This window comes from Sturnira hondurensis, unplaced genomic scaffold (genome assembly GCF_014824575.4).
Source record: "Sturnira hondurensis isolate 20B ecotype Veracruz unplaced genomic scaffold, ASM1482457v3 Scaffold0007578, whole genome shotgun sequence".
In the NCBI taxonomy this organism is placed as follows: domain Eukaryota; kingdom Metazoa; phylum Chordata; class Mammalia; order Chiroptera; family Phyllostomidae; genus Sturnira; species Sturnira hondurensis.
Genome location: NW_028080209.1, coordinates 2,585,425 through 2,608,845, shown reverse-complemented (window position 1 = coordinate 2,608,845; position 23,421 = coordinate 2,585,425). Strand labels below are relative to the sequence as shown.

Genomic DNA, 23,421 nt, shown 5'->3' with positions numbered 1-23,421 from the left:
AGGCTTCGGATCCAGCCAGATGAGGGCCTAACACTCAGCTCTAACACCTAACTCCTCCCTCATCTACTAAACAGGGATAAAAATAGCCCCTACCCAGGTCTGTCTGGACAAATTCAATGACCTAATCAGTGTAAATGGACTCCGCACGTGGCTGGCCTGTAAGAAGCATTTGGAAAACGGAAACTGTCATCATTATCATCTTTTTTCATGTGCACCTGCTTTCAACCGCTCTTCATGCCGGCAGCACTGCGCAGAGGCTGGCCTCCTCTAGGAGGCCCTGTAAACCAGGCAGAGTAAAACTCAGGTGCCAGGGCAGGTCCAAGTAGTCTTGCCAGTCTGGCTCAGGGCGACGGTGACAGCAGCAGTGGACGGCTGTGGGCGGGGGGGGGGGGGGGGGGGGGGGGGGGGAGGGGCCATCTCCGCCCCCTGCCGGACCAATGGGGACAGGCAGCTTTGGCACTCACGGACTCAGTGCTGATTACTTTACTTCTCCACCATTTCCTTAACCACCTCCTAAACATGTGCTCCGCCTGTTGCTGGATCTCTGGCTCCTCAGACTTCCCTATGCGATATTCCAGCTCTGCCTGGATCAGTTTGTGACCAGCCCTGACATTTGTGCCTAATGTAATAGCACACTTGCCATCTCTGCTTCCCTTGATCTTCTGCCAGTTCCAACAGTGGGTATTCACCACCATTTGCCTTCTCTTCTCCAGTTGCTGGAATGTTGAGCCCTGCTGAATACCCAAGAAACAACTGACTGAGTCCTCGGCCAATTTATTTAACTCAGCTGCTTCCAATGGCTGCAACATATTAGGTGCTTAGTCTGTGCCAGACACTGTGCTTAAGTATTAACAGTTTCTTTTTTAATAATCGCAGCAACCATGAGGTAAGAATCTGTATTCCTATTTCACACATAGAAAACAAGGCTTAAAGAGACTAAATTACTTCCTCAAGGTCACTAGCCAATGAGCAGCACAGCTAGAATCCAAAAGCAAGCCAGACTGACAGACCCAGCCAGCCTTTCATTCACCCTTCGTTCATCTCTTGAGAACTGTGCCATCACCGTAAGATCGACTCATCTCTTCCACTCTGCACACTGTCATCTTCCCCGTGGCACCTATACATACTCTTGGAAGATAATCAGACAAATTTCCAGAGAAGACTTGATTAGACAAACTTCCTTAACTACTCTTAACACTAGGTCAAAATGTGGGGATAATTTCATCTCTTCCTACCTGCCTCACGGAAGTATGCCCTGTCTGAGATTTACTAATGGCCCCTGATTGTTTAACCCTTTTTCTCGTCTTCATTCTTCCATCTCTTTCTGCATCACTTGGCACTGAGTACCACTTGTCCCCAATAGCCACTTTTCCCTCCTTCCTCGGTTATGGGATTTTTTGGATTGGCTCACAGACACCTAGAATAAAGACTACATTTCTCAACTTCACTGTAGCTAGGTATAGCCACGTGACCAAGTTCTGGCCGATGGGTTGTAAGTGAAAGTGGTACGTGCAACTTTAAAGCACTGTCTTCCACCAAGTGCCTTCCCCTCTTTCTTCCTTCCTGTGTTGACAGCTTGTACGTGAATAGTCTTCTTGACCCAGGAACTGGCAGAGGGAGACTGGGTCCTTGCCCATCATGAACTAGCCCTGGACTCCTTACTTCTGCACTTCTCTCTTGTTTAAACCTGTTATTTTGGGATTTCCATCACATTCAGCCTTGGCTTCTAAGACACTGCATTATCCTGGTTATCGTTTACGTTAACCATCATCTCAGCTCGGATGATTCGCAAATCCGTTTTTAATCTTTACATCTCTCTTGAACATCATACCCATATTTCTAAGTGTTTGCAGAGTACCTTTACCTGGATGTTCTCCTGGTACCTGAAACACCTCAAACCTATATTCAAAACTGAACTCAACATCTTTCCTTAAACACGTCTGACCTCCTACCCCCTATTTCTGTTAGGTGCACAGTATCAGCCCAGTTAACTAGGTTCACAACCTCAGGGTCATCCTCAATACTCTCTCCTCCTAAGTCCTCCACATTTCACTGTAACGACCTCCTCAATATGTCTCTCGCCACCTCCTACTGTCCCCTACTTTGGGTTCTAATTTCCTTTAAGAGGTTCCTTGAAGACTTGGCCTCAGGATATTCCTGTCTCTAGTCTCTCCCAACTGCAGTCTAGGATTCCACGATTACATTCTTAAAGCATGGCTGCCCTGTCACCTCACGCAAAAGCATCAACAACACAGCACCGTCTCTGGAATGAAGGCTGACCCCTGAGTTCCAACACTCTATGACCTGTTCTTTGTTCCAGCCAAACCGATTCTTACTGTTTCCCAAACGTGTGCTCCATCTTCTCCCACCCTCCTACTGCTCTTTATTATCACTCCACTGCCTGGGACGCCCTCTCCTCCCTCCCAACTTCTGCCCATCAACCAGAAGTCTTGGTTTTGGAGTTCAGCTCAAATGGCACTTCCTTCATAAAGCCATCCCCAGTCTCTTACACTGACATAATTTATCCCTCTTTTGAACTCTGAAATTACTTTTATACCACGTTAGGTGAATTTAACATATTCTGCTCTTTGTGATTATCTTGCATATGTCTCATGTATACATATGTAAATAAATGGCTGCAGCTAAAGGGAACTATTCCAACTGAGAAATACACACTGAGAGCAAGAAAGTTACATAGTGGGCTTCTGGCAGGAGCTCCTCTAATGCAAGGAGGTGAGAGAAGAGGAAGCTGCTGAAAATAAGGCATAATTATTAAACTGTCTCATTTACATGTTTTGACTTTTGGCAAAGCATCCAAACTTATTCCTTGGAATCTACCAGGAAAAGATGGCCCAGACTTTCCAGGCACCGATGGCACACTGAACACACGTGTCCACTCAATCTTCCCAGAGCCTCACCACACCGATCGTACCAAGGGTGGGGCTGCCGATGGAACCACAGCTGAGAATCCCAAGCTGGTAAAGGGAAAAGCCAAGACTCACACTACAGAAGTCCCTAAGGCTCAGGAATTGGGAGCACTCTGGATGTGGGAGCAGAAGGAGAACAGAAGCTAAAATAATATTTTCTCCCCCCCCACCCAAGAGGACTATGGTCATTATCCTCATGCGCGAACTTCACACAGACCTGAATGCACAACTCACAGGAACACTGACTTACCACCACGGAGAACAAGGACTTTTAGAGCTCTTGGCTCCTTTCCCATGTGCTACCAAACCTGGAAAGTTGCCCACTGTTTCTCTGAGCCGTGGTATGACCAGAATGTCCAGCTGGCAAACAGCTGAACAGTAGAGGAATAATGATGAGGCTCCACGAAACAGGAAACACTGTCCTCAGTCATGCCCCACACAGTGACTTTAGAAGACTTTCCCCACATTCAAAATAATTTAAATAACAGAAATACCTCATTGGATAAAACTATCATAAAACCACCTGGGCCTAGTGCCTTTTTGTGGGGGGACAGGGTTTCTACTTCATGGATCCTGATGAAGCATTCCACTCTGTCACATCTACAGACACAACTGGCATTTCTGGGCGGGAAAACTCCTCACTGTGTGGGATTGTCCTGCACAGTGTAAGATGCTTCGCATTCCTGCTCACCAGGAACTAAATGCCAGTAGAAACCCTGCCTCAATCAGTCACTATGGTGGACTAATGACTCTCCCAGAAATGCATCCCAGAGGGATGGTAACAGCATTATCTAACCACACATAATCCCCTTATTACTCTTTTTGTTCGTTTGTTTGTTTGTTTGAAGAAAGTGCTTTAAAAATTTGCTGTACAACCCTGGCTGGTGTGGCTCAATTGGTTGGGCATCACTCCATAAACGAAAAGGCTGCAGGTTCAATTCCCAGTCAGGGCACATGCCTGCGTTGCAGGCCTGGACCTTGGTCGGGGCACATGCTGATCAATGTTTCTCTCCTCCTTCCCTTCCCCTCTCTCTAAAAAAAAAAAAAATACTGTGCAGTTTTTAACTATTTATATGTTGCTATGGTCGTTATATATTTATATTTATGTAAAACATTTATACAACATTAATTTTAAAATGTCTGAATTTTGGGTTATATACATTCTTTTATTATTCTAATATGTTATTATTTCTATTTTGTTGATCAGCATGGTCAGATTATCTTTTAAAAATCAAACAAGTTTCACTGTAATGATCAAGCCTATTCCTTTTTCTGGTCATTATTTGTGCTTTTATTTTTTTCTTTATTTTACTGAGGTGTAATATGCATACCATAAAGTATGTGAAGTATACTATCTGTTTTCACCTTTATTAATTACTCTCTACTACTTTCTTTTGGTTAAGTTTTAGTCTCTCTTATTTTTTAGCAATTGAATTTAAGGGTATAAACTTTGAGTATCACTTTGGCAAAATATTCTAAGTATTTATATGAAGTGTTTCTACTACNCATTCTTTTATTATTCTAATATGTTATTTTATTTCTATTTTGTTGATCAGCATGGTCAGATTATCTTTTAAAAATCAAACAAGTTTCACTGTAATGATCAAGCCCATTCCTTTTTCTGGTCATTATTTGTGCTTTTATTTTTTTCTTTATTTTACTGAGGTGTAATATGCATACCATAAAGTATGTGAAGTATACTATCTGTTTTCACCTTTATTAATTACTCTCTACTACTTTCTTTTGGTTAAGTTTTAGTCTCTCTTATTTTTTAGCAATTGAATTTAAGGGTATAAACTTTGAGTATCACTTTGGCAAAATATTCTAAGTATTTATATGAAGTGTTTCTACTACCAATATTTTATAAGTAGAAAAATAGAAAAAAATTAGGCAACTCACTGACTAATCAACAAGCTCAATTTCACTAATCATTGAAATGCCAATTTCAAAAAACACTGTTGTTTTTTCTTTTGCTTATCATGGGGAACAAACCAGAGAACGACAGGCGCTGGGGAAGGTGCAGGGTGGAGGGTACGCGCACATTCGCCATCGGGGAAGGTAACTTGGCTCACCAATGAGAACCAGCGTGTGCTGACACTGACTGCCTAATTCTCCTTTCTATCGTTGTCTTCTAAGAAACACTCCCATAAGCATGTACGAATATGCATACGAATGTCCACAGCAGTACAATTCATCACAGAGAAATACTGGGGGCGGCTTAAACATCCATCAACTGGAGAAAGGAAGGATCAGTCATGAGCTATTTAACAACCATTTTAAAAGAATGAGGTAGATTTTAAAGAGCTAAAACAAAAATTGTACCTATAATCTATAGACAAGGTAGAAAAAAGCAAGTTTACAAAATAGCTTGTGAAATACGATCCCATTTTAGGTTAAACACAAAACAATCTCACACGGTCTCTTTTGTGTGAAGACAGAAAGTGGCCTGAAGCATACGCCACTCTCAAACTGTGGTCCCTGCGGCAACTATGAGTAGCAAGAGGTGAGAGGAATCTGAGCACTTTATTTGTACTCACTTCTGAATTTTTTCAAATTTTTTCCAGTGTGCTAATACAAATGTAATTTTAAAATGTAGTTTTAAAAAAATCCCCTATCCCACTCCTCACACTGCAGTTTCTTGGATGACAGTAAGGAGGGCTGAGAGCTCTGGTAGTCTCATTAACATGGCCTTTTGAAAACTGATAAATTAATTCATAAAAGCTACCTAATAATTTGCCTCACTTTCACCAATCCTAGCAGGCATTCCTTCCAGGCTACTAAGAAACTGGCAGAGTCCACTTTCACATTTAATGTCTCACACCTCCCTTGTCTGAAAGCTGAGTAATCCAAGCAGCCAGCCTGGAGGCAGGCACGCCCACACACTCTCCACTGTTAGCCCAGTAGTGCAGAGCTGAAGAAACCAAAGCACAGGAGGCTTGGATGTGAGCTGGGCGCTTCTCCTGGGCAGTTCCCTCCTGAATCTGGAGATGTCTCAATTGTGAGGACAGAAAAATTCCTAACAAGGGCACCTGGCAGCCAAGGAGACTAGCCCCATTTACAAAGCTCATCTGAATTTTCCCTTCTCCTTCCTTCCAAAGGTTGAGCCCACTATCTTGAATACAAATTCAAGCCTCTGCAAGAGAGAAAGAATTGAAATCTTCCTGCTCCATGTTGCTGATTCTTTCCTCACTAAGAACTACTTTCTTTTTTTAAAAAAAAAATTTTATTTATTTATTTTTAGAGAGAAGGGGAAAGGAAGGAGAAAGAGAGGAAGAAAAACATCTATGTGTGTTTGCGTCCCATACTAGGGACCTGGCCTGCAATCCAGGCACATGCCCTGACTGGGTTCTGACTGGGAATCAAACCTGTGACCCTCTCTCTGGTTCAGTCTGGTGCTCAATCCACTGATCCACACCAGCCAGGGCCTAAGCACTACCTTCAAAGAGAGCATTAAATTAACTATTTGTTCTTTAAGAGATAATTTCAGTATGGATTTATTATTAAATCATTACAGAAGGCATGAATGCTCTACTCCACTCTAAATGTTTTTTTTTAAAGTATACTTTATTGATTATGCTATTGCAGTTGTCCCATTTTTTTCTGCCCTTTAATCCCTTCTTGCCTGTTCCACCCCTCCCACCAGCATCCCCCGCCCTCTTTAGTTCATGTCCATGGGTTGTACATATTTCTTTGGCTTCTACATTTCCTACAGTATTCTTAACCTCCCCCCATCTATTTTGTACCTGCCATTTATGTTTCTTATTTCCTGTACCTTTCCCCTCATCCTCCCCCTCCCCACTGATAAACCTCCATGTGATCTCCATTTCTGTGATTCTGTTCCTGTTCTAGTTGTTTGCTTAGTTTGTTTTTGTTTTTTAGGTTCAGTTGTTGATAGTTGTGAGTTTGTTGTCATTTTACTGTTCATAGTTTGGATCTTATCTTTCTTAGGTAAGTCCCTCTAATATTTCATATACTAAGGGCTTGGTGATGATGAACTCCTTTAACTTGATTTTATCTGGGAAGCACTTTATCTACCTTTCCATTGTAAATGATAGCTTTGCTGGATAGAGTCATCTTGGATGTAGGTCCTTGCTTTTCTTGACTTTGAATACTTCTTTCCAGCCCCTTCTTGCCTGCAAGGTTTCTTTTGAGAAATCAGCTGACAGTCTTATATGAACTCCTTTGTAGGTGATTGTCTCCTTTTCTTTTGCTGCTTTTAAGATTCTCTGCTTATCTTTCATCTTGGGTAATGTAATTATGATGTACCTCGGTGTGTGCTTCCTTGGGTTCAGTTTCTTTGGGACTCTCTGAGCTTCCTGGACTTCCTGGAAGTCTATTTCCTTTGCCAGATTGGGGAAGTTCTCCTTCATTATGTTTTCAAATAAGCTTTCAATTTCTTGTTCTTCCTCTTTTCCTTTCGGCGACCCTATGATTAGGATATTGGAATGTTTAAAGTTGTCCCAAAGGTTCCTAAGCCTCTCCTCATATTTTTGAATTTTTGTTTCTTCATGCTGTTTTGGTTGAATGTTTCTTTCTTCCTTCTGGTCTGTACCATTGATTTGAGTCCTTCCCTTCACTTTTGGTTCCCTGTGTATTTTCCTTTATTTCACTTTTCATAGCCTTCACTTTTTCCTCTATTTTGTGACCATACTCAACCATTTTCTGTGAGCATCCTGATTACCAGTGTTTTGAACTATGCATCTGATAAGCTGAATATCTCTTCATTGCTTAGTTCTATTTTTGGAATTTTCATCTGTTCTTTCATTTGGGCCATATTTTTTTCTCTTGACACACCTGTTACATAGTAAGGAGTAGAGCCTTAGGTATTCACCAGGGTGGTGCAACCCACGGTGCTGCACTGTGGTGCTGTCTGTGGGGGAGGATTCTGAAAGGGAACAATGCCACTTGCTCGGTTGAGCCGGCTTTCAGTCCCTCCCCCCCACTACCCCCACAAGCAAACTGGGCCCTTCTGGTGCTGATTCCTAGGTGGTGGTGGTGGTGGTGGGGGTTTGTGTACATTCTAGGACCGAGTGGGTCTCTCCAATGCACTCTCCTGTGATGCTGGGAGTTTCTCCCACTGCCCTCCCTCCACAGATTTTTAAAGCCAGAGGTTTTGAGGCTCTATTTCCCCACACTGGAACCCCGGTTTTGGCAGCCTGTCTCACTCCCCAGTTGTTCCTCCCGGCTTATCTGCACGCAAATGTGGGACCACTCAGTCTGCCAGCTGCTGCCCTGTCCAGCCTTGCCACATCCTCTGCCCCGACTGCCTGTCTCCGCCCCTCATACTGGTCTGAATGAATGTTTCTTCTTTAACTCCTTAGTTGCCAGACTTCCATACAGTTTGATTTGCTGGCAGTTGTGGTTTTTTTTGTTTTTTAAATTGGTTGTTGTTCTTTTTCTTATGTGAGGAGGCAAAGCATGTCTACCTACGCCTCCATCTTGGCCCTCTAAATGTTTTAATTAAATATCTACCATGTGATTGGAAGATTCAATACACTAAGATATCAGTTCTTCCCAAAATGCTACACAGATTCAACACAATCTCAATAAAAATTACAGCAGGACTTCTCATAAAAATCAACAAATCAATAGGCTGATTCTAAATTTCTGAATAGAAAGATAAAGGAACTAGAATATCTGAAAAAATTCTGAGACTAACAAAGTGGCAAATGTAATTCCATGGAGAAAGGACAATTCTTTCAACAAATGTGCTGAAACTATTGGGCATCCATATGCAACTAAAAAAAATAAAAAGAATCTCCACCCATATATCACACAATGCACAATAATTAACTGGATCATAGACCTAAATGTAATACCTAAAGCTATACAATTTCTAGAAAAATACAGGAAAAAATTGTGACCTTATCCATTAACAAAAGGATAAATTAACTTCATTACAATTAAGAGCCTCTGCTCTTCAAAAGACACCCTCCAGGGAATAAAATGATAAATCACAGACTAGGAGAAAAATCACATAACTGAGGAAGAACTTTTGCCCCAAATACATAAACACTTACAGCTCAATAGTTTCAAAATCCCAATTTTTAAAAATGAGCAGAAGATCTGAACAGATCTCTTTTATATATAAGGATAGTAAATAATTACATTTATAGATACTCAAAATCACTAGTCTTTAGGACACTGAAAACTAAACCCACAGTGAAATGCCACTATCGACACCTATTTGAATGGCTTACAAAGCCCTGGCCTGTGTGGCTCAGTGGACTGAGTGCGGCCTGGGAACCAAAGGGTGTCAGTCAGTTGCTGGTTAGATTCCTGGCACATGCCTGGGTTGCAGGCCAAGTCCTCAGCTAGGGGCAGGTGAGAGGCAACCAATGTTTCTCTTCCTCTTTCTCCTCCCTTTCCCTCTCTCTAAAAATAAATAAATAAAATCTTTAAAAAAAAGAATGGCTAAAACATTTTTAAACCTGACAATATTAAGCACTGGGAAGGATGCATAGCATCTGCTGATGGGAATGCAAATGGTAAACCACGTTGGAAAATGTTTCAGACTTCCGCCAAGATGGAGGCATAGGTGGAAACACTGTGCCTTCCCGCACAACCAAGTTTGGATACAACAAAAGTTTTGGAGAACTAAGACACACCCAGAGACCAGAAAACCGAATTATATGGAAGTCCAACAGCTACGAACCGTTCAATGGGGACGGTAAGAGAGGCAGAGCCAGCAGCGGAGCAGGGTCAGGAAGGACAGACCTAGAAGCGCAGGCAGCCCGGACCTAGTCGGGGTGCGGGGCAGACTGACCAAGGTCGCACATTCGCTCGCAGTGAGACAGACCACGCAGGCCCCAGGGGGCGAATCCAGTGGTGGAGGGCTGACAGCAGTGGCACACTCGCGTGCAGTGGAGCGGGGCGCGTGGCCCTGGTGACGGTGGTGGCTGCGGTGCTGGTGGGGGTCGTGGAGGCGGGCGCCGGAGGGAAGCCATTGTCCCTCTTTGACCCCGCCCCCACATACAACGTCACAACCCAGCGACTGAGTTGCCCTGCTCTGGTGAAAACCTAGGGCTCCGTTCCTGCTACTTAACAGGCACGAACAGCCCAAAAGATGGTGCAAGAACTCAAAGTCCCAGAGCCAATAACTCTAAGCGACCAACAGATTGCCAGCCTCTCAGAAGCCCAATTTAAAACACTATTTATCAGGATGCTCACAGAATTGGTAGAGACAAGACACAAATTAGAGGAACTTAGTCACAAATTAGAGGAACATATGAAGCCTAAACTAATTGAAATGAAGGGAGATGTCCAGGAAACCAATAGCGATGGAAAGGAAAATGGGACTCAAATCAAGGGAGTGGACCAGAAGGAAGAACGAAACATCCAACCAGAAAATAGTAAAGAAACAAGAATTCAAAAAAATGAGGAGAGGCTTAGGAACCTCCAGGACATCTTTAAACGTTCCAACATCCGGATTATAGGGGTACCAGAAGGGGGAAAGAAACAGCCACGAGTGGAAAATGTATTTGAACAAATAATAAAGGAGAACTTCCCCAGTCTGGCAAAGGAAATAGACTTCCAGGAAATCCAGGAAGCTCAGAGAGTCCCAAAGAAGTTGGACCCAAGAAGGAACACACCAAGGCACATCATAATTACATTAGCCAAGACTAAAATGAAGGAGAGAATCCTAGAAGCAGCAAGGGATAAGGGGACAGTCACCTACAAAGGAGTACCCATCAGACTGTCAGCGGATTTCTCAAAAGAGACCTTACAGGCAAGAAGGGGCTGGAAAGAAGTATTCCAAGTCATGAAATCCAAAGACCTACAGCCAAGATTGCTTTATCCAGCAAAACTTTCATTTAGAATGGAAGGACAGATAAAGTGCTTCTCAGATAAGGTCAAGTTCAAGGAGTTCATCATCACCAAGCCCTTATTATATGAAATGCTAAAGGGACTTATATAAGAAAAAGAAGATGAAAAATATGAACAGTGAAAGGACAGCAAACACACAGTTATTAACAACCACACCTAAAACAAAAGCAAACCAAGAGGACAGCTAGATCAGGAGTGGAACCATAGAAATGAAGAACACATGGAGGGTTAGAAACAGGCGGGTGGGAGGAGGAGAAGGGGGGAGAAGGCACAGAAAATAGCATAGATGGTAGGTAGAAAATAGATAGGGGGGAGGGCGAGAATAGTGGGGGAAATTTAGAATCTAAAGAAGTTGAGACACGTGGTTATAAACTTAGGGGGGAGAAGGGTGGGGGAGGGAGTGTGCGGGTGGAGGGGAATGAAGGGGGGAATAGAACAACTGTAATGGTATAATCAATAAACCATATTTAAAAAAAAAAAGAAAATGTTTCGGCAGCTTCTTATAAAGTTAAACGTATTTACCCAGGACCTAGCCGTCCCACTCCTGTTACCCAAGAGTAACAACACCCATGTTGACCCAGAACCTCTATGCAAATGTTTATAATAGCTTTCTTTGTAACTACCCCAAACTGTAAATAAAGCAAACACTTCTCAACTAGAGCATGGATGAGATGTGGTGCAGCCATGAAAGGAATACCACTTAGCAATAAAAGGAGCAAGTTACTGATAGACGCAACCACGTGGATGAGCCACTGATGAATCCCGGTAAGTGAAAGGGGCCAGGGTTCATACTGCGTGCTTCCATTCACGGACATTTTAGAAAAGGCAAATTTATTGGGGACAGGCATCAGAGCAGGGACTGCCGGGGTGAGGGAAGGGGCAGGAGTGAGTACGAAGGGACACAGAACTTTTTGGTGGGATTGAACTGCTCTGTACCTTGAAAATGGCAGCAGCTATATGACTATATTTGTCAAAACTGGCGAACTGTACACAAAAGGGTCAATTTTACTGTATCTAAATAAGCTTTTTAAAAAAGCTCTAAATGGAATCAAAAAACAAAGCAAAATTAAAAAAACCATGGTTTCTGTAAGCCAGAAGAAAAACCTTTTGAACAGGACCTTTAAAATTAAGATCCACGATGCTCTCAAATATGCACACATTCTCTTTGCCACCCCCACCTCCTAGAGGCCTAGCAAAGGGTACTTTGAAAGAAACTGTCACAACGCCCCATTCTTACCTGAACCACGAACTGTCACAAGTGGAAGGAGGCACAGATAATACACTGCGAAGGACCTCGTCCCTGCAAGCTATGGAGTGGAGGAGAGGCCACAGAGTTCCCTCTGTGTACTGGGAAGTGCCCTGCCCTTCCTGTTTGTCCTTATGAGAAGAGGTGGTCACATATTGCCTGGCAGGGCAAACTCACCTCTGTCGTGACTGCGTTATATTTGCCTGGCAGGGTCCCAGCTCCACTGCACTCCTCACACAGCAAGCTGAATGCGCAGCAGCAATAAAAGTAGGCCAAGGCGACGGAGCATTCTAGTTACCTGGCGGCAGCCAATCAGGGCCCCTCCCCAGAGTGCCTCACTCTGAGGTCAGGACTTGAAGCGGAGTCTGTGCCGTCAGACTGAACCCAAAGGGGCTGACTTGTTCGGCTTGTTTTTCCACAGCAATAACTTGAGGGTTTACGACTTGAGACCCCAAATCAATCTCTGCCACCACACTGGCAGTCTCTCCTTTCACCGTTCACACCTACCCTGACCCAACCTTTTCCTTGCTCCAGGTGCAGAAGTGTGGCAAGCCACTCCAACACCTGCACTGAAAATGAAGGGCCACAATACGCCCACTGCCCACACTGCCACAAACAGCATCACCCACCCAATTCCACCCAGAACCAGAAACTTTACAAATCCTTTTGGAGTTTTTCTGCTGGGGGAGGGTTAAGGAGGAGAGAGGCACCTTTTGTTTTTCCATCCACTGCCACCGGCTTCTTTGTTTCTGCTGTTAGCAACAGCTCATAGGGATGCTCGTCCTCTTCCCCGGCTGTACTCCCCTGATTCCGGGCTCTCACGGCCAAGGCCTAGGAGAGAAAACACCACAGACTGCTCATGTAGGCAGCTACAACCAAAACAGGTTATGTTGAGCAAATTTGAGATTAGAGGGAAAGAGAAGGTAAATGATTCCCAGTGTACTATGGGGTTGCAACTACTTGTAGATATGTACTTGAACCTCAAATCAAATGGCCTTTGCCTAAAACAATGCCCTCCGTTTCCTGCCCTGGCTGGAGTGGCTCAGTGGGTTGAGCACCGGCCCATAAACTGAGAGGTCAATGGTCTGATTCCCGGCCAGGGCACATGCCTGGGTAGCGGGCCAGGTCCCAGGTTGGGGGCGTGTGAGAGGCCACCTATCAGTGTTTCCCTCACACACCTGTATTTGTCTCCCTCTCTTTCTCCTTCCCTCTCTTCCCCTCTCTTTAAGAAATAATTTTTTTAATCTTTAAAAAATAAAGCACTACTCTTTCCTTACCTCACTTTATCTTTCAAAAGCCATGAATAAAATTCAAGATTCTCGTTCCCCTTGTCTCTCCCGCCTCCACCGTGGCCTGTGCGGTCTCCCCTCCGTGGAGAGCGCTTTCCGGGCAGTGCATTAAGACCTTCTTTCTCCATGTTTCTTTCCTAACACGTACAAGGGTCACCCAAAGGCTGGAGTCCTTCCCACCTTCTGCAGCAGAATCAACATGACTTCTCTGTGAGTCTTTCTTCACAGGTCCTGGGGGTTCTAAGAAGAATTCCCCCAAAGCTGGCTTCTTACCAGTTTTGATAACACAGTTTTACATTAATTCCACCAATCTTTGTTCTGAAAACAGTTGAGTGGCTAGGCAGCATATCCCTCAGTGGAGAAAAAGCAGCTCTGTCTGCTGAGAAGTCCAGGCAGCCAAGTGTCTCTGGCGCAGGAACTGGACCGGAGCTGGTCCTGCACCTGGCACCTGATCCAGGCAGCTGAGGGCCTGGTGACCAGCTGGCCATAATGCCAGAGCAGCCACGCTCATACCAAGCCAGGGACACCAGGACTGATGTTAACAGCTGCCTCCAGAGAGAGAATGGAGACCCTGGCTTCTGAGGGTAATTCCGGCTCCCCTGTCCTAAGAATCCAACAGTTTCACGGGCAAATTAACAATAATCATATACCAGCTATTAGGAGAGAGACCCAGAGCACAGTCTCTTCTCTAGGACAGGTGATACATACAAACAGCGGGAGAGGGGGAATTCCCAATCCACCTCACAAATAACAGCTCCTTACAAACGGAGTTCTTGAACACACAGAAACCTCCACCTTCACCAGCATGTCCCACAGCTCACTGGAGGCAAATCGGGTTTGCCATTCATCACGGTGTGCTTCTTGGAGACACACGTGCCATGTCACGTGTTGCGACTAAAGAGACAGAGACAGCAAGGATTTCCGCAGCCTCAGACGCAATGAGCCTGCTGCTCCTATTTGCTAACAAGGCTGCCGCCACTCTAGAGGCAGAATGGGAGTCTCTTTCCAAAATTCTGTGAAGCACAGCAGGAACCTCGACTTACTGAAAGCCACCTGGAAGCTAAAAGCTATTACGTTACAATGAGCCATGTGCCTGTATTACTTATTCCTTTGCCTCTTCACAGGAACACAATTAAGGGAACAAAGAAGGGCCATTAGACAGTTCATTCAGTGTCAAAGTATTACTAGAGGCTTTACAGACAGGAGAGCTATCCTGCAGGTTTACACACCCCTAGCTAGCACTTGGGCGGCGCAGTGTCCTGGGAGCCTGATTCCATGAGTACCCTGCACACAGTGAGGGTGCTCACAGAGCCCCCAGCACGCCTCTGAGAGGGATCTGACAGCCTGGATGTCAGGCCAGTGACAGCCTTCCTTCCCAAGCAGGCCAGGCCCACAGGTCTGCTTTCACTCCCTCCCTGCCTGGCTCTGTGCATGACTAGCAGGAGCAGAGAACCAACCAATGTCAGAGCTTGAAGGGACCAGAACCGTTAGCCACTGCTCGAGAGCACCTGGTTCCAGCTCCTTTACTGTGCAGATGACAAAACCTGGTTCCAGACAGGTCTAGGGACTCGCCCAAGGTGACGCTCAGAGAGCTCCCAGAAGAGCTAGGGCCATATAATTCACTTCCTCTGATTCTGGACAATCTGGCCTCACTTTTTCCTGGGAGGCATGACTTCTCCACCCAGTTGGGAACTTCTTCCCTCTTTCAGAGAAGTCTGAGAGTCTCCTACTCCTACCCAGACAACTTGCAGGGTGATAGTTTTTTGCTTTGTCCTGGCCCCTGCCAGCTATGAGATCAAAATCTCACGCTAAAGCAATTAGCTGCTTTTCTTCCAACCTTCCTAGCTCCCACTCAAGAAGCCCTGTGTCACAGTGAATATGGTGGTAACTTATTTTCAACTGAAGGAATCCTGCTCTTTACTAAATTAAAAGTTAATCTTTCTCCTCCTTCTTCCAGGCCTGGCAATAAATCAAAGCCCCCCCCCCGCCCCCGCCATATGTTTTCTGCTGTATGGAAAGCAACATTTTTGCCATAGAGAAAAGCTACTACCACCAAACCCTGACCAATGGAGTGGCCAGCTGGGGTGAGCAGCTTTCTGGGAAGAGATACCACAGCAGCTGCAGCCTGCCATGGACACTCGTTCACGGTCAGACAGTGCAGCTGGCAGTTCATCTACGCAGTGTGTGTAGGTGTGTGTGTTTGAACGACCAGTTTCATGATCTGCTCATTGCTCTGATGAGCTCTCCTGGAGTCAGGTATATGCAGGTTCCCTTAAAGGCTGCCTGGCCATTTGGCAATGACCAGCCTCGGGAATAGGACATGATCATTAGGAAAGACTGCTGGCCAAATCAAAAGTCTAAACTCTGATGAAGTCACTGCCTCCAAGGAGATGACATTTAAGGTAGTAAAGTTTTGAGAGCATGAGAAATAAAGATGGTGCCCTGGCGGGTGTAGCTCAGTGAATTGAGGGTCAGCCTGCAGACCTTTGGCCTGTGAACTGAAAGGTCACCAGTTCAATTCCCAGTCAGGGCGCATGTCTGGGTTGCAGGCCAGGTCCCCCAATGGGGACATGCGAGATGCAACCACTCGATGTTTCTCTCCCTATCTTTCTCCCTCCCTTCCCCTCTCTCTAAAAATCAAAATAAATAAAATCCTAAAAAATAGATAAAGATGGTGAAGACTACAGTAAAACAAAAAAGGTCTACTTTTGGAGAAGACCTATCCACTGAGACCACAGCAAACAGACTCTGCCTTCATCATTAAAAGGTTACTGATGCAGACCACGGCACTCCTACATTCAGGCGCGTACCATCATCACTAAGCAAGCGACGCCAGGGTTCACAGTCTTCTGCATACTGACTCTGGTGGTTCAGCTGACCCAGAATTCTAGACTATTGCAAAGCAAGTTCTAGACTGGAGTCTCCCACCCAGAGAATAATGTGGAAATGTCTCCCTACCTCTTGACATTGTATTATTGCCAAACTGTTTGCTGGAGAAAGTCTTGCAAAAAGAGAAAGTCTTGATTACTCAATACCTCCCTAAGAGCCTTGCCCTTATCCTTGGGCACTGGGATTTTAGTCCATAACCTTGTTAAAAAGGTGGCACGCGACAGTTGCAGTGGAGTCCACATGGCGCCTGAGCAAAGAGCAGAGCAACTGTGTCTTTCCCTCAGGCACAGCCTCAGCTAGAGGGAGTATAACCATTTCGTGGGTAAAGCAGTCTCAGGGCCACTTCAGACAAGTCAGACCCAAGAGACATCAGGAAATAGCAGAAATTTAAGTTTTCAGACGATCTCCATGATGGTAAACATGGCTTGCCTCTTGCACAACCACATCAAGATTGCAACTAAACTATAGAAAACCCATCACTCATAACTGGCAGACACTGAGTTGATAGAGGTCCTGCAACATTGGAAACAAAGAAGAAACCACATCCACCCACACTGGCAGGAGGAGAGGACACACGGAGATGTAGAATGGCTGGTCCCACACCCATGTGTGGTGGAAAAGATCAAGAGGGATATGTCAGGAGCAAGGGGTCCTAGCCCCACACCAGGCCCACCAGCCCAGGGTCCCAGTGCCAAGATAAGTCCCTGAGGCTTCTGGCTGTAATAACCAGTGGAGATTGAGTTGGTGAGAGAAACTGCTGGATTCCCAGGCAGCTCACCTTAAAGGGCCTGCATAGACTCTCTCAGACTCACTTCCACTGAGCTCCAGCACTGGGGCAGCAGCATTGGTTGCATACAGGGAGGAGTGCAATGTCTTGCATCAGTGTGAGAGCTGGGGGACAGCTTTCTCTAAGACTGAGTTGCTGGCAGAGGCCATTGCTCCTCTTCTCAGCCCGCCCCGCACAGATGCACAGAGTTGGATGGTATCATTACCTGAGACTCTTCCAACCTGGTTCACACTGTTGCCCCACCCTGGTGATTCCTTGAGCCTCTGTCCCACCCAACTTTATCAGCCCATCCCAGCGGTTAACAGTAGCTTTTCCATACAAATGACTTGTCTTGGCTCATGCTTGTGATCTTCCTAAATCATCTCAAACAAGCAGCAGTTGGCCTCAGCAAGCCCCCATACCTTGACAGGTGGCCCCAGTCCCAACACTAGGGCAGCTGGCCTTGGTTCACAGCCTGGCCTAGCTAGGGAACCTAAAGGCCAAGCACAAGAAGCAGTCAGCTGCAGATGGCTTTATAGCTTATGCCAAGTGACCCCAGACAGAACACAACCACAGTTGATCCTCTGATCCTCCTCCAATGGTGGAAGGTGGTGGTCAGTAATCACAGTCTGTCCTTGCAGCTGACTGGCCCGGTTAAGTCCCTCCCACTGACCTGCCAACAGTAATCAAGGCTCAACTACAAGAAGAGGGTGTATTCAGCCCACACAGAGAATAGGCTTCGAGTACCCAGCTTGGGTGATAGGGGAGGCTGTGCCACTGGACCCCACAGGACACCTGCTACATTAGGCCACACTACCAAGATGCAGAGTCAAAGCAGCTCTACCTAATACACAGAAACACACACAGGGAGGCTGCCAAAATGAGGAGACACAGAAACACGGGCCAAATGAAAGAACAGAACAAAACTCCAGAAAAAGAACAAAACAAAATGGAGACACATAATCTTTCAAATGCAGAGTTCAAAACACTGGTTATAAAGATATTCAAGGAACTTAGTGAAGACCTCAACAGCATAAAGAGATCCAGTGAGAAATGAAGGATATGCTAACTGAAATGAACAATTTATGGGGAAACAACAGTAAAGTAGATGAAGCTGAGAATAAAATGAATGATTTGGAACATTAAAGAAGCAAAAAACAACCAACCAGTAGAGCAAGAAGAAAAAAGAATCCAAAAAAATGAGGATAGTGTAAGAAGCCTCTGGGACAACTTTATCTTTCCACCATTTGCATCCATAGGAGTGCCAGAAGGAGAAGAGAAAGAGTAAGAAATTGGAAACCCGTTTGAAAAAATAATAAAAGAAAACTTCCCTAATTTGGTGAAGAAAATAGACCTTAAATTCAGGAAGCACAAGGAGTTCCAAAGAAGATGGATGCAAAGAGGACCACACCAAGACATAGGATAATTAAAATGCCAAAGGTTAAAAAGATAAAGAGAGAATCTTGAAAGCAGCAAGAGAAAAGTCAGTTACCTACAAAGGAGTTCCCATAAGACTATCAGTTGAGTTCTCCAAAGAAACTTTGAAGGCCAGAAGGGGTTGGCAAGACATATTCAAAGTCAAAAAAAAAAAAAAAGCAAGGACTTATAGCCAAGAGTGCTCTACCCGGCAAAACTATCATTTAGAATGAAAGGGCAGATAAGGTGCTTCCTGGACAAGAGAAAACTAGAGGAGTTCATCATTCCCAAAGCATTATTATATGAAATGTTAAAGGGACTTACTTAAGAAAAAAAAGATCAAAACTATGGACAATAAAAGGGCAGTAAATACATATCTATCAAGTGAAGCTAAGTAACAAACTAAGCAAACAAGCAAAACAGAACAGAATCATAGATACAGAGAACGGTGTGACGGCTGCCTGATGGGAGGGAGGACTGGGGGAATAGGTGAAAAGATAAAGGGTTTAAGGAGCACAAATCAGTAGTTAGAGAACAGCCGTGGGGATGTGCAGTAAAGTGTAGGGCATGGAGAAACCCAAGGACTTGTGCACAGGACCCGTGGACGTGGACAAAGGTGCAGGCATTGTCTGAGGCAGTGGGGGTGCTGAATGGGAGGGGAAAATTAGTAAAGTATTTTTTTAAAAGAAATGAAAGAAAAAGACAGTTACAGAGACTCAGCCCGAACGGAACATGCTCCATGTTACCAGGGTTCTCCTTGTGAAAGGGAGTAATGAAGTGAACCTCCACATAAAAACATTAGGTATTTAATACATGCACTTGTATCTGCTCCAATGTATTATCACCCTGGAGGCTGTAAATGGAGAGACCACTTAGTTGAGACATGATAAGCATTTTGTAATTAAGGTAAAGAAAGACGGACAGAATTTGTATGTAGCACAGAAATGGCCTCCTACCTCCAACAATGTCTTATATTCTTAAATGGCTTCCCTGTATTTAAACATTTTGTGAAACCAAAGCCATCCTTCTGGTTCTATATATTTGTAATTAATTAATTAATTAATTAATTTGAGAGGTGGGGAAGGGAAGGAGAGAAACATCAGTGTGTGGTTGCCTGTCATACGCCACAGCTCCCCACCCTGCCCCCAGACCTGGCCTGCAACCCAGGCATGTGTCCTGACTGGGAATCAAACTGGTGACCTTTCCATTCGCAGGCTGGTGCTCAACCCATTCAGCCACACCAGCCAGGGCACAGTGACCAGGTGATTCTCTAGATTTTATATCAAAAGACAACACAGGTGCAAAAGCAGAAAGTGAGCCAGGCGAGCCCACTGGAGCTGGAGGAAATGTGCAGGCTTCGCTCTGGTCACAGCACAGCTCACGGCAAGGTGGAGCAACGCCTGGCCCATCTGTCAGAGTGCCACTCAGACTCTTTGCCTCGCACCTTTGAGTGAGCTTGAAAGGTCTCGTTCCAGATTACTAATATACACAATATAAACTCAGTAATCCAAAGAGGTGGTAAGAAATGAGAAAGCAAAGTCTTCAAGCACACGGTGACGTACTTTTGAACAAATCGTGTTTCAGTGATGGGAATAAACCCTTAACCCTTTACCTCAGAAGCTGTCAGGGGAAAATACTTCTTATCTATTCGGTCTTCCTCTTCCTCATCCGGTGGGGGCTTTGCTGGAGGCGGTGGACGTTCCTTCTGTAGAAGAGAAAAAGTAGTATTTAACTCACTCTAAGTATATAACTTGTTTACTTTTTTTAAAAAAGATTTTATTCATTTTCCTTACAGGGGAAGGGAGGGAGAAAGAAACGGAGAAAGAAAGGGAGAGAGACAATGATGTGTGAGAGAAACATGTTGCCTCTCACACTCCACCAACCGGAAACCCGGCCCACTCCCCAGGCATGTGCCCGGACTGGGAATCGAACCGGCAATTTTCTGGTTTGCAGGCTGGTACCCAACCCATTCAGCCGCACCAGCCAGGTCAGGTTTACGCTTATCTTAACCCTTGGAAATGAAAAAGAATCATGTAAAGCACTTCCCAGACACCAAATTCAAGGTTTCATATCTGTACGGAGAGAGAACCCTGTGCGTGCGCACTTCGAGTAACGTGCTCTTTGCTTTTTGATGTTCATAGCAGAGAATATAAACATCTCTTTCCCACCCTTGACCACAGTGAGAAAAATTAGCGCTGAAATCACAGAACTGCCCTGTGAGGACATGTCCTTCATATACTGATACATGTAAAAAAACTCCATGTAAATAAATCTGTGGCTGGGCTTCCAGTCCACTCTCAAAGGAAACAGCAAGTCAAAGGAGTCAACTTGTCCGAGTTCTAACAAACCCAAGGTATCAAGGAAGTAAAGAGGAAAGCAATCCGGGCCCAAAACACCCATTCCCGCTCACACTCTGACGCCATTCCCGTTATGGGCAAAAGCTCAGATGGGTCCTTGGTACTCGATCGCCTCCTTCAACCATGACTATTATGTATCATTAGCATTTGAAAACCCTATTTCACCCAGCCTATTTTTAAAAATAATATTTGTCAGTTCTCCACTGGAGAGAAGGGTTGGCAAGCTTTTTCTGAAAGGGCCATGGCTTTGCAGTCAACTTGCCACTGTGGTACAAGGCAGCCACAGAAAATACGTGAGTGGGGCTGTGTTCCAGTAAAACTTCATCTGCAACCAGAAGCAGCTGTTTGTGGCCTTAGTTTGCCCTGGGCAAGACATGCACTGCAGAGGGATTACTTAGATCACGGGCAGACAATTTCAAGCATATACAGAACGGTCTTCAGTGGAAGAAAGCTAAAGAGCAGCCTGCCTTTGCCCTGCAGTACTTTCAACATCGTTTCTACTCCAAGCTTGATGACGAGTTGTTCCTACTGGGAAGGCAGTGGGGCCTGAAAGAGGGGCTGGTTGCCGGTGCATCCCCTGGCTTGCAGGCTAGTTCACTGGGGGAACAGGAGCCTTTAAGTCAGGGTGGAGGTGACTGCTGACTTATATGGGAGCCTCAGGGAAATCCGCAGGGAAAGATGGTTCTCGTGTACCCGGAGCTGCCAGAGTTAGCCAACATTTGGCATCTGTGATCTCTATCAAAACTTGCTTCATGGATTGAGTACTGGCCTGCGAACCAAAGGGTCCCAGTCAGAGCACATACCTAGGTTGTGGGCCAGGTCCCCACTAGAAGACGCACGAGAGGCAACCACACACTGATATTCCTCTCCCTCTCTCCCTCCCTTCCCTCTCTAAAATTAAATACGTGAAATCTTAAAAAAAAAACACCAACCTAACCCTGCTTCACTGCTTGGTAGTATACCTTGGTAAGTCGGTCATTCCCACGGTCCCTGGGTCCAAATGGATGCCCAAGGGCAACAACTTCGACACAGGTTCAAACATGCAAGCCAAACAAAGCAATCTGGATGAGATTCCCACTAAGTCCCACTTCCTCACCATCTTTGCTCCTGAGAAGTCACCTTGTAAGGAAGGGATACAAAAGCAGCAGGCCTATAACCTACAACAGTTACCCAGCCTTGGGACACAAATTGCTGAGGAAAAGTAAAATGAAATACAACAACAAAGGACCCATCCTAGGCTTTGCATCCTAAAGGAGAAAGCCCCCGTGGAGGAAGCAATGACCAGAGACACTGGCAGGAAAGAAAAGCGTGATCATCTAATGTCAAAGCTTTGGCCCAGGGCCTGGAAGTACAGCGCTGATTTGTACACATCTGCCATTCTGTTGATTAGATGTAGAATAGTCCCATAGCCACAGTTCATTGCCAAGGGCCAGGAAGGCTCCACAGCCGTAACAGACTCAAATGAAAACGGCAAAGCATGCACCCTAAATGCATTAGTATTCACTCAGAAGGACTACAGGAGGCTGGATCTCCAGAGGAGGGTGGAACAAAGATTGTATATCAGTGGCCAAGCCCCAAGGAACTCGGTTATACAGGGCCTCCTTCAACAACCCTGTACTCTTCTTGCAAAGCCTCCAGCTCCCTCTAATGGGCATCACCTGTAAGTACCACTTAAAGCAAAGCCTTCCTCCACAGGTGGATTTACTAATTCATTTGTTCTCAACAGTGAAAAACTGAAAACAAACAAAAACCTCTAGCTTTCTCTTCAGAGCTACTATGCTGGTGGTACTCGGCACAGGCACCGGCCTTCACCACTCACGAGTTTTCCCCGTCCCTAATCACACCTTCTCTGTGGGCTCCCAGACTGGCTGGCCTTTCCAAAACCCACACCCCAATGTGGGACTGTTGCAGGGCAGGGTGAGGAGCCTGACACAAAAGCACACCAAGGAACATCAGGCCACTCCCAGGGCACACCCGAGAAGCCCAACCATCACCTAGTAGCCAAAGGCCAGATTCAGACCACAAGGGAAAAGCCAGCCTCTCCAACAGGAAGAAGTAATATACACATGAAAATGTGCCTCGAGGTAGGATTAGCACTGGGATCCTGTTAGAGTAATGGACAGTGTAGTAAAAGGCCAGGGCTTGAAACCTCCAATTACTGTGTCTGCCAATGCAGGAAGGCAGGCTGCAGGAACACTGGGTCAGCTTAGGTTCACAGTAAAACCCCAGGAAGAAGATGGGGAAAGAAGGCTGGAGAACAATGCACAAGGCCAGAGCAGAAGCAAATCACAGACAAAGAAGCAGTAAGACAGGAAGGTGGCCTTGAGAAGGAAAAATCCGGAGCTGTCCTCATCTTACTATTTCAATGGCTGGAGGGGTTATAACTGGGAAAAATAGAAATGCCCCACATTAAGACGTGCGATGTCTAACTAAACCTTGCCACAACCCTGCCCAATATAGAAAATTTGGACAGAAAATCTGTTCAAATCCTAATGGATAATTCTTTGAGAGCATATAGAAGGTGAGCATGTGCTCAGGGGTGGACAGGAACGTACGTCGGCGAGCCCTTCCTCCCTTCCTCCCTTCCTCCGTCAGAGCTGCTTTCCAGAAAGAAAACAAGTTACGCAGCAATGGCCCCCAACACAGAAGCAGCTTATGGCTAAAAAGACATACAATGCCTTAATTTGCTCTAAGAACAAAGAGT

The 23,421-nt window shown here is 45.3% G+C and overlaps 1 protein-coding gene across 7 annotated transcripts in view; it reads right to left on the bottom strand.

Moving 5' to 3' along the window:
- Positions 1-23,421, bottom strand: part of ANKS1A (ankyrin repeat and sterile alpha motif domain containing 1A) — a 188,540-nt gene that overhangs the window by 74,661 nt on the left and 90,458 nt on the right. For all 7 annotated transcript variants that reach the window (XM_037052813.1, XM_037052812.1, XM_037052814.1 and 4 more), the window contains 2 exons: positions 19,973-20,065; positions 12,711-12,831 (listed from right to left, as the gene is read on the bottom strand). In XM_037052813.1, the coding sequence (XP_036908708.1) occupies positions 12,711-12,831; positions 19,973-20,065 (214 nt within the window). The remainder of the gene's footprint in view (positions 1-12,710; positions 12,832-19,972; positions 20,066-23,421) is intronic.